A 19,665-nucleotide genomic window follows, 5' to 3' on the forward strand; every position below is an offset into this window, starting at 1 on the left:
TGTACATTCTTTTATTTATCTTTGCTCTTAAAAATTCAGTGAATCTTAAATAGACAAGGTTGCAGCCATAAAACAGTCAACTATTGAGTGACAGAAGTTTCCATCTGATCATTTTTAAGATTCAATTGAATACTTTATGACAGCTTCTAAATTTATGCTACTTTCTACTATTGAATGGGAGCACTGGTACTGTATAATTTCCCCCTGGGGATCAATAAAGTATTTCTGATTCTGATTCTGATTCTCATTGACAATTAAGTTCCAGTTGCATTAAAACTAATGTAAACCTGCCCACATTCATTTCCTGCATTGCATGTCTTCTTTATAGTCAAGCCTGATGACTCCAATGCTTATGAACCTTGCATTGCAACATAAGTCCTAACCTTATAAATATCAATTATATAATAACGCTGTGTTCTTCAACTTATTTCTTGACTAAACTATTAGGATTTAGTATGTCCACAGGGCGTGTTAGGTAGTCCTTGGTTGCTCCACATTGTTGTCAACAGAGGGAGCTAAAGATCCATTATTGATGTGCTTCGTGGTCGACATGACAAGGTCCCATTGTGTAATCTGTTTCTGAAACCTGAATAATGAATATGTTGATGGCAAAGTTGTTAAAACAAATTAAGTGCTCCTTTGTCATGATTCATGTCAACTATAGCCTGAAGGCTTGGCTGAATCCAGTTTTGATAACACAAAAAAAGGAAGCTCTTATTTGTTGTTCTAGTTCTATGTGAATGAGAATTTCTTCCAATAAAACAGAAAAGTTGAACATGATCCAAGACGCCTGCAGTACGTACGATTCACACCAATGACAGCCACACTCTCCATTTTTGTATAAATTGCTATGTCATTGTTGTTTTAGTGAATCTTAGGTAATGTTCATTGTATAATATCAATATGTCAGATCAAAACACACTTGTACTGTGATCTGTGATGTCAATACGCTGAAATGAATCATATTTTTCAGAGCAGTGTTTTGAATAATACATGCACTGTTTGAGTCATGTCTGATAAACCACAGGTCACTCTGCACCTGTCCTTAGAATGTTTGCTACCGTGGAAATCCCCCAAGAGTCATGATACATATTTTGTTTTTGTCTCACTCTAACCTCAATCTGCTCAACTCCCCTTGAATCACATGTGTTTTTCTGACTCACCATGTGATATCTTGATACTTTGTGGTAAAGTGTATTTTTTGATAATAAAGTACGAAAAGTCAAGTGAGGTTTACATTTCTTGAACATCTATCTATATATGCTATCATATACATCTCATGATAGCATACTCAACTACTATTTTTGCTAACATCCAAAACACTTGCCATGGACAGCCATGATCATGGGGAATTTCTGCCATATTTCCTTTAATGCAAGAGAACAAGTGATTACTGGGATTTGGCATGGGAAGTCCCACGCTTAAAATGAACCACCCATTTTTATGTGTTACATAAACCTCTACATCCTTGTTCTTTCGTTGAGGAAGTAAGTAGTTTTCCCTTTTTCCACGCAGGTCCCTGTCTATTCCCTAAGCTGCTGGAACAATAGACTTGTTAGAAGTGACTAATAGTTGATGACTGCAGTGATGTGATTCGGTGCTGAAGGCCAACCCCTCTGTGTAGTACCCACCCACAGCTGGAGAAGAACTGTTGTTGACACTGACCACTGCACACTGGGAACTGATGTGAGGAAAAAGGGAAGGCAAGAAAATACAAAAATAACAAACCCAACTTGGGAACACTTCACCGTAACAGATAATGAATGACAATAAAGTAAAACACAACAGTAATAATGTAAGATATGTCTACAGTGGAGAAGTTATGCTTCCTGACAACATTAATGAACACTTAAAAATGTCCTTATAGCTGCGCACAAATACATTATCATGTATTATAAACCATTTATTTAATGTTTGTATACTACATGGATGCTACATGTAGCTAACCTTACTAATGATCATCAGTTATAACTCAACCATTTGAACTGTTTGGTTTCACATTCACAGAGCCATTTATTACAGTACCATTTGTAAACCAAATCATGAAATATGTATATCTACACATGAGAGAGAGAGAATAGGTCACATGTTTTTACACACTTCCTTGACTTATCTGTCTATGATTCCTGAATTCCCCTTTGTCACAAATGTCCCTTTAAAAGCAGGAACTGATGTATTACATGACTTGTCGCAGAATCCCTCAGTATGTATTATGAATTGTGGTGCACCTAAACACATTTATTAGGATATTGGAGCTGATGTGCCACTGGAATGTGTTCACACTGTTTCCAGTGAACAACCACATCCAAAAGGACAGTTATGCAAATTGGTTGCAGTGGTTATTGCAAACAGGCTATGACTACATGCCGTCAGGTTTGGAAACACAATCACAAAGATGTTTTAGATAGCTCAAACAGAGCCCTGGAAGGAAGGAAGGAAGTACCTACATTTTTGCCACTTACAAAATGTCAAAGATGAATGATAACCCCTGTGCACAACTGTGAAGTCCATGAGGGTGAAAAGTCCTCATTTCTTCCCCTGTCTTTGTGTTGTTTTGTAACTTGAGAGGACATTGCATTGACCTATGTTCATTCCCTGGAGACTTTTCTTCATCTAAGTTCTCCGCCTCTCAAAAATGTGTTTTGCTTATTGTTACTGCACTTGGATGTTTGACCTTCATATTGCAGAATGATGTATATGCAGAGTTTGACACTAAAAGGCTGTTTTCAAAGTCACCTGCTGAGGGGGGAGCGTTTCTCTTTGCTTGCCTAAAATATGAGTTAAAGACGTGTACCTGAAAGCATCATTTTGTGACATGACAACTTACGTGGCAACATAATAGCTCTAGTGCACATACACTGAGAATTGAATTTTAGAGTTAATAGAGTCAATAGAGAGACATCTTGTGTCCTTATAAAATTAAAATATTTGCATCTTCATAGATTCCAGATTTTCCAGTGACGGAGAAGAAGTAGTTGTAATAATTAATGTTAATTGAGCTTTTTTTGGTAGAAAAACCACATCAGACACAAACTATTGTTCAAAGCACATGCTTTTTTTTAAAGTCTTCAAACATGTCTGGAGAGGATATTTAACCATAAACATTACCTGATTTTCCCCAAACCCTCCCCAAGTCTTAACCTTAAAATGTTGTTGAAATTGAAAGGAAACAGCAGTTGACAAAAACGAATGCCACCACAAGGTCCATTCAGTAGATGATCTGGAGCTTTTGATCCTATCACACGGTCTTCCTCGGCAGATTGAGTTAGAATAGAATAGAACAGAAAGCCTTTATTGTCATTGTACACGATATTAGGTGTTATATTATTAGGAGCGCTGCTCTTGATCAGTGTGTTAAAAGACACAAGTAAAAGAAATAAAACAACCCCAGCAATAGAAATAACTACAGCCAACAACACAGGCTATGACATAATAAATAAAATAAATATATGATTTGTACAAGCTTGTACAAAGTTGTCCAGTTGTCATGGGTATGTACATGTAGATGTTAAAATTTCCTTTTTTTTTCCTGGATGCTTTAAAGACTTCTCAACCATGTTGGATTGAAAGTTGAGATTGAATGTTCATTCTTGACCTTGGAAATAGCATTTGACAAAGGAAATGTGTTTTAAATGGTATGGTTAATCATTTGGGCACCACCTTATCTCTAAATGAGTGAGTCCTCATTGCGTGAATACATTTCTGTCCCCACAACATGAGTAATACAAGTAAAAATGCACACATACACATAGTGTCGAACCTGAGTCCAATAGAGGGTTAATGTCGTCATCTTGAGTGACGGGCTAAACAGCCAATCAGCTGCCGCATTTTACACAAGGCCACTGCGTTGTTTTCGGGAAAGGGGACGTTACTTGTCAGGAAGGGCTAGCAAGAACAGAGGTGGACTGCGTCTCCGTTTAAGTTACCAAATATCAACAAATTCCGAGGAATTAACCCAATATTTCTTTCGCTCTGGATACTGGATATTTTTTAGAATCAAATAGCCGACAAGCGATACTTAAAATCCTTCGAGAGAGGATCTCCAACTTGGTTGAGGCGTCTAATGTACTAAACGAAACGGAAGTAACTTGCCAGCTGTCTGGCTAAGCTTGTGAGGTGAGTAGTTGAATACGCGTTTATTAAATGTTCCCATCGAAAAAAACGTCTGATTCTAGTCAGCTGAACACATCCACTTGTTTGTCATCTGTCTCCGTTGTTGTCAAGTGGGGGAATATCCAGCTGCTGTTTGCTTTGGCCAGCTAAGTTAATTGGCTAACAGGCTAGCTAATGTCAACCAACGTTTACCCACTTGGCATGATAGCAATGAGACTCCATCCATGTTCAGTGGCAAAATACATGTTAGACCAATGTACGGTGTGATTCAAATGTAATCTAAACAAGAATTCAGTCAGGAATTTACAAGATTACATTAAACAGACTGAGGATAAAATATTAGGAAGATCTTGTCATATGATGCAATCCAATACAACAACGCCATTTTATAAATTGTAAAAACTGTATAAAAAAGTTTCTCACCGTGCTCCAACACAGTCAAGATGGATTTAAGTAACACGGTTTGATTTTATTTTTTATTTTTCTGTTAACTGGCAGATTATGGCTGTTTAGGCCAAAGCTACCCCTTCTTTAATTTAGAGCTGTGACTATTACGTTAGTCGATTAATCCGTTATCCCATCCAGACAGAAAATTAATAGTAAAGATTTTGATAAGCGATTCAATATTTAAGACATTTCTCAGGCTAACGTGGCCAAAATTCACAGGTTCCATCTTCTCAAATGTGAATATTTCCTGGTTTTCTTTCTCCTGTGTAATAATAAATGGGATATCTACTTCTTCTATTGGGGTTTTGAATGTCGGGCTGACTAAATATGACATTTTGACCACGTCACCTTGAACTCTAGGAACTTTTCCTTCAATTTTCTTTTTTTTGACAATTTATATACCAGGCAATTAATTGATTAATTGACAGAATAGTCATAAATTAATTGATAATGGAAATGTTCGTCAGCTGCAGCTGGCTACAGATAATTCCCTGTTGAACAACAAAAAAAAAAAATTGCATTCATGAATCGAGCCACGGCAGGAGAGTCTCAAAAAACCCACACAAGAATGCAGTGAAGTTCACACATGACAAGTAGTTTGTAAATGCAGGTTCAGCTGTCTACATAAATGTGACAACATCCAAATATGTTTTTGATGGCAATTGCAAATACTTTTAAATAGCTTACATGTATTTGTTGATTTCTACTACTTTTGTTTAAAGCAAGAAATATTTGTGTGTGCATCAAAAAGACATTGTGAGTGCATTGAAAAATATTTTACCACAATACATTTGTGAATCCTTCTGTGCTAAATCATTAATATTGAGACTGATCTGACTCCATAGCCCTACCTGTAATGCAAATATTGTACGGAATAATACAAAATCGCGACAATGATGGCTTCACACATTTGAGGTCGACAAAAGTAGGTACTTCCTCCTGAGACCAACACACACACACACACACACACACGCACTCGCACTGTTTCTGGCCTTACCACCACTCACTAAAATTTTTTTAATTTTTTTTTCATAATTATTCACCCAAACCTAGGCTGTGGCTTATGTAAAATTTGTCCAAGGAATTGACATGTGAAATACTAAATGCTAAGCAGAAATGATTATTAAATTGGAATAATGCAGATGTGGATAAATAATCTGACATTTTTAATGTACTTTGATATGGGTTAGTGATCATAGTTTAACATTATTAGTAGTTTGATCTTCAAAATGTTTAAGCTTTGAGGTTTATTTCAGTTGAAGAAGAGAAATAGGCCTGCTTATTGGTATTCACCATGATAACTTGATATTTAACATGACATTTTTAATGTACTTTGATATGGGTTAGTGATCATAGTTTAACATTATTAGTAGTTTGATCTTCAAAATGTTTAAGCTTTGAGGTTTATTTCAGTTGAAGAAGAGAAATCGGCCTGCTTATTGGTATTCACCATGATAACTTGATATTTACATGACATTTTTAATGTACTTTGATATGGGTTAGTGATCATAGTTTAACATTATTAGTAGTTTGATCTTCAAAATGTTTAAGCTTTGAGGTTTATTTCAGTTGAAGAAAAGAAATAGGCCTGCTTATTGGTATTCACCATGATAACTTGATATTTAACATCAAAGAACACTAAATTATCACTCACTTGACCTTTTCTTGTAAAAACCAAGTGGCCTCTGTGATGTTGCTGTACCAGCCTACTGTCTGCCCACTGTATTTTCATTTTTTTTTTATTTCCTGCACATCCAGATTACAGCATTTTAATTTAAGCATAGCCCTCTTTCCCCTGCTTATATTTAAGTTTATAAAATTCAGTGGCAATGGAATGTTGAATTGACAGTACCTACTCTGAATTGACATTACCTGCAAAAAAAAAAAGGTTGAAGACTATGTTATTGCCTTCATAAAATGTAATTAAGATACCTTTTCACTTGGTTGCTTTTCACTTTGGTTAGTTTCTACTTTTCTGGTTTGAAGTAGGAAATCAGTGAAATTACTTGTCGCCATACTAGAATTCTTAATGCAGAACCAGTGCTTTACTGTAAAGTTAATATTTAGATTATTGTGGCTATGGTGAAATTAAATTATGTCTGGATGAAGTATCAGATGTTTATAGAATATGCCACTGAATTAGAATTAGATTCTTTTGCCCTGGAAACTCAATAAGTGCAGGGAATCAATAAGGAAGAGCCCATAATGAAGATAAAGAAAGTTTCAGTCCCTGTCCATTAAAGCACTTATTCATGCTTTTGTTAGTTTCATTTTCTTTTGCTGTAAAATAGTACAACAGAGCCAATTTAATGAACTTCTCTACTGTATATAAACAGTTTCAGCTTTTGAGTGCCTGTGTCCTGACTTTGACCAATCCACAGGGGTACACCAATAATGTATTGATAATGATTGAACACACTTAATGTCACTATGCTTACATGGGTGCTGAATTGTGAAAAACGGGTACAGAAAAATCCCTGGTAGGCTATTGTACTAATTCAATGATTTATTAACACTGACACCTTTCTGGGGATGTCCTAGCTCAGCATGCACCCTTGCAGCAGTGTTGCAGCCAAGCACTGATCACTTTTGTCACATTATTGCAGTGCAGCAATGTAGCCATGTTATGGACAAAAATCACAGAAACCGATCTGAACAAAACATAAGATCAAGAATGAGACTGATTTGTAATGTACTGAACATAATAATAAAATGATAAGATTATCATCCTGTGTCGCAACTGTCAGTGTCATGCAAGAAACACATCAATGACAAGGCGGCGCCAGGTGGCATTAAAGTACTAAGATAATAAGTCCAAACATTCTTCTTGTGTCTGAAAGTAAACAAACATGAACGACTAACCTTAGTCCATCATTCAGTGTAGCTAAATCCAAGTTAAATATCTATTTGTTCAATGTGTAAACTCCAAATTATCATCACATCAAACATGAGGGCCGGAGGGTGTGAAGGCTTAAAATATTTTATGAGTTTTGCATTTCTTCAGCCCTGATTGGCTACATCCCTTTTTGGCTTGCAAACAAGAGCAAATTATTATAGCTAATTGTTTACTTGGGTTTACATTAATACGTGGGTGAATGTAATTTCACTTGATCAAAAATATTTTTGGATCAAACCCAGCATCAGTTACGGGTGTGGTCACAAGTCAGAGTTAAAAAATAGCTTACAAGCAGCTATCATTGTACCTGAGTTCTACTCTTGTTTAAGACTTTATGAGTTTTGTGATGTGTTTCATGCTGCATAACAGAAAATACTTGTGTCATTATATGGCTAGTGCTGAGTTCTTCTCCTGGATGGTTTTGACTTTGACAATGTGAGAAGCTGACTGTCACCTTGTTTGCTATTGTCTCCCACTGTTGGGCACCTGAATGCCTGTGTAGCCTTGTTTTATAACCCAGAACAGGATAGTCATTGCTTACCTTGATTATTGGTCGTGGTGCTTTGTATATGGCCACTGTCTGCAGCTCTTCACTTTAGCAGTCAGTGTATGGAAAGGAAAAAGTGAACTCAGTGAACACAATAAAAGTCGTACACAATTGTCTTTGCTGGAAGGGTTTTATTGTGAAAAGTAGCTACAGGAAGTTTTGTATAAGAGAAGGTTGAAATGGGGAAAAGGAGGCTCATTCTATTTCAGTTTCACTTTCTTGTTCTGCAGCAGCACTTCATCCTCATGATGATTGCGGTCAGCTTTATTTTGATATCAACTTTTTTGATGGGCTACATACCTCAGACAGAACTCTAAGTGATGCAGAAGAGCTTATTTGTTTGTTGGTGTAATATTTATTTTCCATTGTTTTAGACCACCCAATCAACATGTATATACATTGTCCACAGCATATATTCATTGTATTCGGTCCATGTATGAAAGCACTAGCACCAGATGATGCATTTATAAGAAAAAACTACAAAACCCTGGAAAACATTCCTAGACTGAAGATTGTTAGTTTTAGGATCTAAGTGACAACAATGCACGTTTCGAAATGATGCAGTGAAAAGCTGAAACGATTAGATGATTAATCAATCCGTTTATCGACAGAACATTAACTACCAACAAGTTTGATAATTCCTTAATCATTGAAGTTATTTGTTAAATAAATAATGTAAGAAATTCTCTGGTTCCAAGTTTTTATGAGCATTTATTTTACTGTTTTTTGCAGTATTTCGTTCTTTATTTTTATGGAAAACATACGCAAATAAAGGCAGTATTCGTTATGTCTTTTGTGTAGACTTAATTTTATCCACACCTGAATCACCTACGCAGCTGTCGGGATCAGTTGTCAATCACTAGTTACATTACATTCTGCTCCAAGGTCTCGCTTTTGTTTGCCAAATATAATAATTACATTTCACCTTCTTCAAAACAGCAGCATGCAGACAAAGCAGGGTAGTGTCACTGAGGGGGAGAGGGAAGGACTGTCAACATCTTTTTTCAGCTGAAGTGGACTAATGATTGCAAAACGAACTCTAGTGAAACTGGCATTAGATCAATGCTGCCAGTCGCAACCACTCCCGATCATGTTGTTTGTAGCTTTATTAATATACCACACACAATTTATGAGACATTTTTACCCTTAACTATAGTACACATAACAGCTGTAAAAGTAGAAAGAGGAGGAGGGAGGGACATTGACACACAGGCTGATTAACTCAGATGAATCATCGAAAATCTCTTCTCAAGAAATTCAGCTGTAAAAAATGAGAATGATGACAAATGATGACTGTTAGAAGCTAGCCCACTTGCCAGGCTGACGACTTTGCTTACCCATGGTTATGTTTGAGAATTGGCAAGATGTGAATGATTGGAATGGGATCAGTTTAAGCTTAGTGTGAAACGGGATGAGCTTAGCAGGGTAGAGTGAATATCTGTCCTAAGTGCAGTAATTTCACAAAATGTCTTTGTCAGCTTACTAGGAAGTTAACAGGAGTTATGATGAGCAAGAAGGGACAGTGATGAAACGGATGAGCAAAGACTTATCAGTCAGACTGTCGCTGTACTGTAGCTATTTAGGTCAGAGGGCCCAGGATGTGTCTCTGTCTCTTTTTATGTTTGTTTATATACACTTGTGTATGTTTGGCATCAAGTGTGAACAGATGCCTACGCAATCATTCATTCATCATCATCATCATCATCATCATCATCATCATCATCAACGTTTGCTGCTAAGCTGTCAGGACATTGCATTGTTACACCTCATTGGTTTAAAGGAAGAACTTACTGCATAGTGATATGAAATACACAGTTACGGTAATGAATGGCTGTGTATGTGTGTATAGTTGTTGTGGTCCTAGTCTTTTCATATTGTTATGTTCATGAGTTCACTGTTGAAAGCCAGAGAGCCTTCAACTAGACTTAATGCTCACTGAAGTCCATCTCACCTACAAAAACTAGTAGTATTAGTCCTGCAACAGGCCTTAAAACCTGTGTGCATATTCCAATAACATCTGCCTAACATCTGCTTGCGGCTAAGGCAGAGTCTGTTCGGTACACAGAGATAAAGTAAACAAAGTTCTGTCTTATGTCAGTGACTTGCCAAGATTTTCCAATTGCCAATAACCCTTCTGTTCTTTTCAAAGTTGGTTTATCATGGTTAACCAGAGGCAGACAGCTGATGATGTTGAGCTGATGTTGAGTTCTCCAACGCAATCAATCGTTGAAATGAGAAAAACATGCCGGTCAGTTGTATAACGATTAACAATTATGATTACAATTACCATTCATTTATTATCATTTTAAAACTAAAACGCTGGCTGACCCACAAGTCACACACTGCATTATAGGACTGAAATTTGTGTCTAGCATTACTGAGTAACAGTACAGGAAGTCCAGCGTCAGTAAATAGTTCAGTCTTATTGTCTAACAAAACTTAACCATGTAAATGCTGCAGACTTTAGCTTCAATAAGCGAAACCCCCTTATACTCTGTACAGTGTAGCCAGCAGCTATTATTGTTTCATTGGCTCTTTTTGTGTGAAGATATAGAATATTTACTAAGTAGTGTGAAGGGTAAGGAAGGTTTACCTGCTGTCTACACCTGATGTGTTTTTTTAACTAGTGGCATTTTGCCTTATTAGACAGATCCAGTGGAGAAATGACAGGAAATGAGGGGACAGTAATGGGGAACGACATGCAACACAGGTCCTTAGCTGGATGTGAACTGGTGATGTCACAGTTCATGGTCGACGCCCAAGGCGTCGCATCTAAACCAATGCGGCTGTCTACACCGGCCAAATAACGCCTTGTATTCACATGCGTGAAGTGTCTTTTCTGGCTTTAAGTACATTTTTTTCACTTAACTACATGATTGTTTATTTAGCTGTAAGTGCTGTCAACACACCATTGAGTGAAAAGCAGTACTGTGAGTGAACGGGTCCAGTGTGAACGCTGATGAAGGACTCACAGCTGCTGCTACTGTGCTGCTGTTGACATGCTGCTTTTGCTCTGCAGCCGGCGTAGACAGGCTATTAGACTCATCTAGTAGTGAAGCCCGAAGTCCTCGTTCGCAGCCCCATGCGCAGCGATCATCTGTCTTCCATGTTGATGTCATCGGCTCAGTTGAGAGGCTGATGTAATTTCAGTGGGACAGCACTGTATTCTCTGTGCTTTTGTGTGTTAGGGCTCTGCACAGTCTTGACATGAGTCATCGGGTTAATGAACATTGAACTCAGAGTCTCAGCTGTTGTTTACTTAGCTCACTGCTCAATCAATACTTTTGCCTTACTGTAACATGCGCGTGCGCACACACACACACACACACACACACACACACACACGATGTTGATGTTAACTACACAGTGGTCACACATTTCCTCAGAAATCGTCGATTATATAATGATATAAGAGTGGGACAGGCTGACATAAGTGAACTTGGTATTAAAAGCCCTTGCCAAGTTTCAAAAACAGCCTTTAGACTGTAAGATAATAATATTAATGCTACTTAGTAGAAATCACTTCAAAGACAAGGTATCTGAAGTTTGATTTACCATTCCACTAACCATTAAAATACAGTAAGTTATGGGTAAGAGAAATATGAATTAGGTTGTTTCCCATGTTTATGTTTTCTCATTTGTCTAATTGATCCTGAATTGAATCAACTGCAAATATGGTACACAATACAGTGCTGTATGCAAGCCAAAAAACGTTGACCTTTAATCAAAAGTTGAATATAACACGCCCACTTCCTTCATTTCTCTTTTTCACTTCACTTATCCAGCGTCTGAATGCCAACTCTGTGGGTGATGGAGTTGAGCAGGCAACTCTGCGGGAAGATGAGGAGGTCCAGTAGGAGGACCCAAATCCCCTCTTCTCCTACTTCCACTTTAGGCCTGGAGATCTACTTTTACACACCGGATGTGCAGCAGCTAGAGTACCTCAAAGGCTGCTACACCGTGGAGGAGCTCTGCGTGGATGCTGCCAAGAAATGCTGTGAGTGACTGAACTGTTGGCTAGTTGGCAAAATCAAGCTGTGTTGTAGATTTTACTGTGAATATAGTATGTGGTATATGTGCCAAATCAATTGGAGATAACAAAATTATATCCCCACTCTTAAATGACATTGCATAAGGCTTAAAATTATTATTTATTATTTTTTTTTTTTAAAGCAAACAAACACTTTTATAGCATGTAGACAGAGAAAGAGAAATATGAACAGAGGGAGTGTAAACAGCTGGTAAGAGAGGTGATCGTAAATGACATGCACTGATGCAAGAACTCAGATAACGTACAAGAATACAGTTTAGCGCTGGCTTGAATCAAAGACAAATCAACTGATTACAACACATTCATTGTGGGTTATTTGGTGATACAGTAAACTCTGTAGTGTTCTGTAATGATGTTCTGATGTTCTGTAAAGATCTTATGTAGATAGGTTTGTCTCCTTTACCAGACTTCCTGACTAGAAATAAACTACTGTATCATTTGGATGTCCTGTTCTATAACAATTGTGTAAAAACCGTTAACGTCTTTAACAAGTCATTTTCTGCTGGGTTCTGCTCTTTTTCTGATTAACGTCATGAGTCTAAGTTAACTGTTGAGCGAGAGATAGGTGTTAAACGACACTCTCACCGATGAGAACTTCTCCCTGTCTGTTACTGTTCTCAAATCCACATGAACATGTATTACTGCCTTACCTCTAAGTGCTACCATTCGGCTGTCAACATGTGAAATAAAATGCATTAGATTCCAAAGATGGACATAGTGGTTACTAGAGAATAGATCGCTCATTTCATCATTATATAATCAGTACATGGCGGTACTGCAAATCAATTGCAATCACAGTTCGAAACCCATGAATCAGTTATTGTAAAACTAGACTAAGTGCCACTCTAGGGGCTCTTAGAAGAAGTGTCTCTCGATCTCTACCCAACCATTGGTCATTTTAACTGACTGCTTATCTGTTTAGCTGACTCTGGTGAACTGGGCTTAGATGAAAATTTTAATTTCAGGTATTTGAAGACTTACATTTAATGTAGAAATGTGCAAATGTTCTGTATAACCAGAGTCCTACCTTTCATCTATGCCTAGGTGTAAAAACATACACTGTAACCAAGTGAAATTGATATGGTGGAGCATGTATGTAGATCTTTCTGTTTGTCTTGTTTTATAAGCAGATTTTTTTGCTGTTGCTCTTAAATCCTCTTTTGGTAGAGCCTCTGTCCCAATCCAACAATTGATCTGAATATTGATCTTTTTTTCTTCTTTTCTCTTTCCCTTCTCAGCAATCTCTCCCTTGTGCCATAACCTATTTGCCCTGTACAATGAGACAACTGGCATGTGGTACCCCCCCAACTATGAGTTCAAGATCACAGAGGAAACCAGTATCAAGTTGCATTATCGCATGAGGTAAGAATGGCATCACAGCAGAGCTGACTACATTGGTGTTGAATATTATGATTTTCTAGCTGCCATATATCTCCATAAAGTCATTTCTTAAATTGAAAGAAACTGTGTTTTTCCTTATTGAACCCCTTAAAATGTAGTGTAGTCCAGAGTAAGAGCAATTTAAAGACCTGTATGGAACGCCCACCTCAGGAAAGAGTAGCCATATTCTGGACTTTTGATACTGGGGCACCTTCCTCAATCGAGCGCCTTCACCAAACCTGCAAGATTAGGTGTAGGGATTTGTGTGTTGCCAGTTGGGCAGCAGAGAAAGGCGGGTACCTTGGCATGCTGACTCCTGGCTATGAAAACTGGGTCCTGGGATGTGGAATGTATCTTGTCTGGTGGGAAGGAGCAGGAGGTGGAGCAATACCAAAGAAATCATGTCCCATGGCGAACCAACGTGCAGGCCACCCCAGAAGATCCAGTTGAGCTCACTTTTGCATAAAGCACAGCCTCTGGAGCCAAACTCACAGAGAGGGGCAGGGCTGTTTGCTTGTTTGGGGTTTTCCAGGGTTAGAGGAACCCTGGGAGAGTGTGAACAAGGACTCTGCCAGGGGATGTAGATGGTCATTTGGATGACATCAATAAAACTAGGAAGGGAGTGTTCGGGAGAAACGGCCTGCTTTGAACCCAAACTCTGATTTGAGCCAGGACCTCCAAGTCAGAGGCCATGATACTCTATGTAAGTGGGTGAGAGTTTCTGCCATGAGTGGAGAAGTTCAAACATCTTGCTGTCATTTCATGAGTGATGGTAACATGGCACGAGAGGATGACAAGTAGAGCCATGTACCACTGTCAGTGATGTGGGGTTTGTTGAGGGAGCTGGGCCTGAAGGCAAAACCTTTGATTTACCAGTCAATCCACATTTCAACTAGGGATGGGTACCGAAACCCGATATTACATCGACCCTGGGGCTAAATTATTATTATTGATAAGCTCCAACGTTACCGGCTCTGCTCACAGTATTGGAGGGAATGAGCAAATAGATTTCCTATTTATTTAGGCTGCATAAGGTCATCTTGCACCTTTTATCTCACCAAGTCTGTTTCTAAGTTGCAATAAGATTAGGACATTCGTTCTCCCTGGGAGCCTGTCATATGTAAGAGGCGCGGGACACACACACACACACACACACACACACACACACACACACACACACAGGTAGAGAAATGCACAATTTTTGACTGCCTCGTTGCCCCATCCACCTCAGGTATGTTATGTATGCTAGCAGCCTAGAGCTACATCTCATCCTGTCTCTCTCCCCCCTGCCTGTCCTGTCTCTCTACTTGAAACCAGGATTCAAGTGGTTGAAGTGTGTTCGCTTGAAGTGCTGTTCCTTTGTGTTGAAATGATCTGCTTTGGATCAGGATGATTCCTGTAGGCCTCCCTTCAGAGGAGACTGTGGGACTGACTGTGAATACACTAGAGGTATTACATATCCTACATCGATACATGGAGCTGAAAGGTATGGCAAGGTGTATGCCAGGGCTACCTTGCTTATCCTGCTGCCATCATGACATGTGCCACAACATTTGGTGGAAAATTAATGGAATATGGCGTCTGTTGGATATATATTTGTCTTGAAAGCAGTTTTCTAAAATAGACACATACTGGTCAAAAGGATACTTGGGGATGTGAAATGAATAAGAGAAGGAGCATGTCAATTAAAACCTCTGCATTGTGTGAAAGCAGTTTGCTGAAAATTGTGTACGTGTGTTGTAAATGAGCAACCGTGGGTCTGGTTGTAAAAGATCATAACATGGCAAAAGGCACTGGGTGGCTTGGCAAGCTGAGACACATTCCAAGTTCCTGCAGGCTAGTTGGATCTTGATTCTCGCTTTGGCTTAATGCGAGGAAAGACGAGGGAAAACAGCAAAACAAACAAACAAACAATGAATTCAGCAAAAGATGAAGGTTAGCAGTACTTCATAGAGAGCTGTTTTAAGACTGGCTATAAACTAATATAATCTCAGAATAGACATAGAAGACAATTAGAATAATTATAGAAGAGTCACTGATGTCTTACATCCTTTACAAGTGATGGCAAGAGTAGAGTCTAACTTCATACTTAACTCAGTGATATGAGACTAAATTGCTCATTATACCCAGTTTTATAGGTTGTGAGAAGTCTGGAGGGAAAGTTTCTTTGAGACCAGCAATGTAGTATTTGTACCTGACAGGATTACTTTGAAGAGAGTTAAGCCCCTCCTCAGATAATCCATTCTACAAGTTAGGTAGCATTTCATGCATAGAGGGGGAAAAAACACAACTGTGGTGTCAATTGCACTTCCTCTTTCTCTGTGTTCTGCTTTGACAGTAGCTAGTGGAGAGAAGAGGGAGTGTGCATAGAGTGTAACTGTGGTGTGTGTTGTATGTCTGCTTGTGTGTTTTTTTTCTTGCTGCAGCCTGCTTTGCGTACTGAAGTGCAGTCTGACAAACAAGCAGGGTATTGTGGTCAAGTCTTGATATGCACACAGTCTTTAGCATAAACAAATGTTCAACACAAACACACAGTGATTAAAGTGGCACCAGGATGGATTCCAATCAGATAAAAAAAAAAGAAAGAAAGAAAAAGGACTAACGACAAATAATAAAGAGAGAAGAGTCTACAGCCACACTAGCGGCTCTGTGAGGCTGTACTTAGGCACAGCAGTGCTTTGAGCTGAAGGCATGCTAACACGCTCACAATGACAATGCAGCATATTTATGTTCAGCAGGTGTAATGTTTACCATGTTTATTATCTTCTTTTAGTGTGTCACCATGCTGACATTTGCTAAATTGCACAAAAACACAACTGAGGCTGCTCTGAATGTTAACTAACCGATACATCGTCTGAGAGCCATGAGTGTCTGTGCAAAACTTTGTGCCAATCCAAATGTTAGGATGAGAGACCCCACTTACTGGACTTACTGTCAGTCCAGTAAGTGGGGTCCAACCGCCAGACAGACCACCCGTCATTACCACCCCGAGAGCCACGTCGCTAGCATGGCTTGAAAAAAAAAAAAGAGAAAAAGGTCAGCAAGGTGGCTCCTTACGGGTAACATTGTTGCCCCAAAATGGTCCTGGCTTCTGGTGGCCTGCCTTTCTGTGTGGAGTTAATATGTTTTCCATGTGTCCCATGGGTTTCCTACCACAGCCCTCACTCTTCCTGACATTGTCTTACAGAATTTTCTCTCTGGCCAGTAAAGTTTCAGCAGTCCTATCATCAGTATGTGCATGCCTGTTGGCTGAATATTATTTTTGTATTTTTGTATACCTTTTTGCATGTTTTTCAAATGTTCTCTTGATTTGGATTACCACATCACCACTTCCCCATGTGTGCTGCTGGTCTGGGGAGGGTATAGACAGACGTCTGTGACGCTGAACAAACAGAGATGATATACTGTATTTCCTCTGAAACGCACAGGCTAGCTGAACAATTGCATTATCTCATAGAAAACAGGAACAAAGAAAACCCTAAAGGAATAAAAACGTAGATGTTGCCCAGCACTGAAATTCTAACTGGCTGGGTGATCTTTGCATGAAAAGTGAAAATGGAGATGACAAAATGAGGGAAAATGGGCAAGTGTTTTTTACACTTTAGTCACTGCATATAACACAGGAGGCAGCAGAACACTTCCTGTTGTATTGTTTCACTGTGCACACTCAGGTGCATGACAAAGCCCATTTATGATTCAGGTTGGTGTTATAAAGCTTTTGATTTCACTCTTTCATCTTCACTACTTCAGACACATGTGGACCTTTTTGTGTAGTGGATACCAGTAGTTCAGCAGCACACATATAATGATCCAGAGTTCAGCTCATCTTTTCATTTAGAGATTCCACCACTGGCAGGCATCTCTTTCACTAAAGGCTGAAATCCTTCATCTTGTTATTCATAGAACCAACATCCTCCTTCCTTTCAGGCAATAATTTCAAAACCAAGTAGTAAATTGAGATCTAAATCGGTGCATTCAAGAACAAAATGGGTTTCTGGAGTTAATTAACAGCCCATGTTATCTTGTAATGCCACTCTGTATTCTTGTGCTTTTTTTTATTTTTATTTTTTTTTTAAAACCATGCATACTCTCTTGCATGAGCACCCTGTATTCATTCTGTTGCCTTCTTCCTCTCTCCTGTCAGGTTTTATTTCAGAAACTGGCATGGTACCACTGAGGGAGAATCTCCAGTTTGGAGACACTGCATCAGTAAACTCAGAGGAGGACTTAGCCCACAGAAAACACCAGAAGGAACCCCCCTACTGGACGCTGCCTCCCTCGACTACCTGTTTGCCCAGGTGAATAGATAATTGTACTCATTACTTTATATTGTCAGGGGAGCGTTTTAGGCATCGCTGTCTCATTGTTGCCCAGTTTTTGAAATATTTGTATTTATTATTTGTTTCTTTGAAATATCTTTTGAAATTACATTTTGATTAAAAGCTCAAACATCAACACACTTCACAATTGAGTTTCAAAAAATCAACTGCTGGGAGGAAATGTAACAATATCAGGAAGTGCAGCTTTAAGGAGAGCAGCAGATAATTCAATTCTTTTAGTCCATTAAAATATAAAAAGTCTGAAAGAAGTTGTAACTCAGCTGGAATTGATGTTTCCAGACTTCAAATAACATCTTAATTGTCAATTGTCTAAAATATAAGAAATCTATCTGAATTTCCAGTAAATAAGACAGTCTGCTTTTTCTTTTTAAGTTCTTTTTCGGTGTTCATGTTCATGTGTTCAGTGTGTCCATACCTGTGCTGAATATAAATGTGTGTTTGTTATGCAGGGCCAGCATGACTTTCAGAAAGGCGTGATTCCACTGAGGATGTCCCAGTCAGAGGCAGAGCAACACGAGATAGAAAATGAGTGTTTGGGCATGGCTGTGCTCGCTATCACTCACTATGCCACAAACATGGATATTCCTCTGCCCACTGCTTCCCATGAAATCAGGTAACACACAATATGGCATGGGCTTGAGCCATTCATTTTCTAAAGAAGTTTGGAATGGAGCGGCTTCAACAGACTTTTGATTATGATCTTAAAATAACAACATTGTTAAATTCAAAGCACTATCATAATTGCTGTCAGGAAAGGAGTGGTGTTGTCTTGTTTATAGTCACAACTGTTCACAGTTATCTGATTAGATTTGTTGACAAGCTAGGGGGCACTGGGTCATGAAGCTCCAGTGGTGGCTTTGATATTCTAAGCTCAAGTCCAGAAATAGAAATGCTCTCCTTCGATAGTAGAGCAGTGCAAAGTGTGTATTGAATGAATGGACACGCCCCAGCGTTTTTTTTGTAGGCTGAGAATATACCATATTTTTGATGTTCTGCTTCTGTGGCAGGGAGCTCTTTCATCCAATACTTAGCTGCAAGAGCTGGCTAACCTTTCATTTGGTATTTTTTCTTCTTGTCCTGTGGAAGAATTCATACATTCAAACACTTTAAAGTACATTTCCAAAGGAGGAAATAAATATATATATATATCTTTTTGAGGGCGATATCCATTATATGGATCGGTCTCTATACAGGGGGAATACTGCACATGCATGTGGCACTTCATACATCATCAGCCCATGTATCAGTTGTACAGTTGTACATACCACAGGAAGTAACTAAAGAATGATTGCTACTAATCGATGGCTACTCTTTAACCCATAGTTTCTGAGAACACATTATTTTTCCTCACCCTCAAAACACTTGCACAAAGCATAGGAAGTACGAACTGAAAGAAAGTGTTCATACATTTCCATCTATCTTTCCATCTTAATCCCACCAGCTACAAGCGTTTCATCCCAGAGTTGCTGAACCGCAACATTAAGCAGCGCAACATTCTGACCCGCATCCGCATCAACAACGTCTTCAAGAAATTCCTCCGTGAATTCAACCACCGCACATTCAAGGACAGCAACATCACGCTGTACGACCTGAAGATCAAGTACCTGGCCACGCTGGAGGGCCTGACCAGGGGCCTGGGCAGCGAGCTGCTGGAGCCCAACTCGCTCAGTGTCACGCAGGAAGGAGAGCTCTGCAATGGCGGTTACAATGGTAAGATTTCAGGGGATGCCCATGATTTAAAATTCTCAGGCACTGTTGCATGCCAGATTTGTGGCATGCAACAGCTTTGAGTGGGGTTTTGTTTGAGATGTAGTTTTACTAGAATTACAGATTATTATAGATGACTAAAAAAGAGAACTATTTAGATAAATGTTTGTTTGTTTTTGTGTTT

At 38.8% G+C, this 19,665-nt stretch overlaps 1 protein-coding gene across 3 annotated transcripts in view; it reads left to right on the forward strand.

The window, feature by feature from the left end:
- Nucleotides 1–19,665, forward strand: part of jak1 (Janus kinase 1) — a 38,981-nt gene that overhangs the window by 958 nt on the left and 18,358 nt on the right. For 2 of the 3 annotated variants that reach the window (XM_070909418.1, XM_070909416.1), the window contains exons 1-6: nt 3,885–4,116; nt 11,789–12,000; nt 13,293–13,416; nt 17,579–17,732; nt 18,224–18,387; nt 19,216–19,484. In XM_070909418.1, the coding sequence (XP_070765519.1) occupies nt 11,796–12,000; nt 13,293–13,416; nt 17,579–17,732; nt 18,224–18,387; nt 19,216–19,484 (916 nt within the window). In that variant the 5' untranslated portion in view covers nt 3,885–4,116; nt 11,789–11,795. Of the gene's footprint in view, nt 1–3,884; nt 4,117–11,788; nt 12,001–13,292; nt 13,417–17,578; nt 17,733–18,223; nt 18,388–19,215; nt 19,485–19,665 lie in introns of those variants that run through there. The other variant, XM_070909417.1, reaches the window with a different exon arrangement.

Source organism: Enoplosus armatus, chromosome 7 (genome assembly GCF_043641665.1).
Source record: "Enoplosus armatus isolate fEnoArm2 chromosome 7, fEnoArm2.hap1, whole genome shotgun sequence".
In the NCBI taxonomy this organism is placed as follows: domain Eukaryota; kingdom Metazoa; phylum Chordata; class Actinopteri; order Centrarchiformes; family Enoplosidae; genus Enoplosus; species Enoplosus armatus.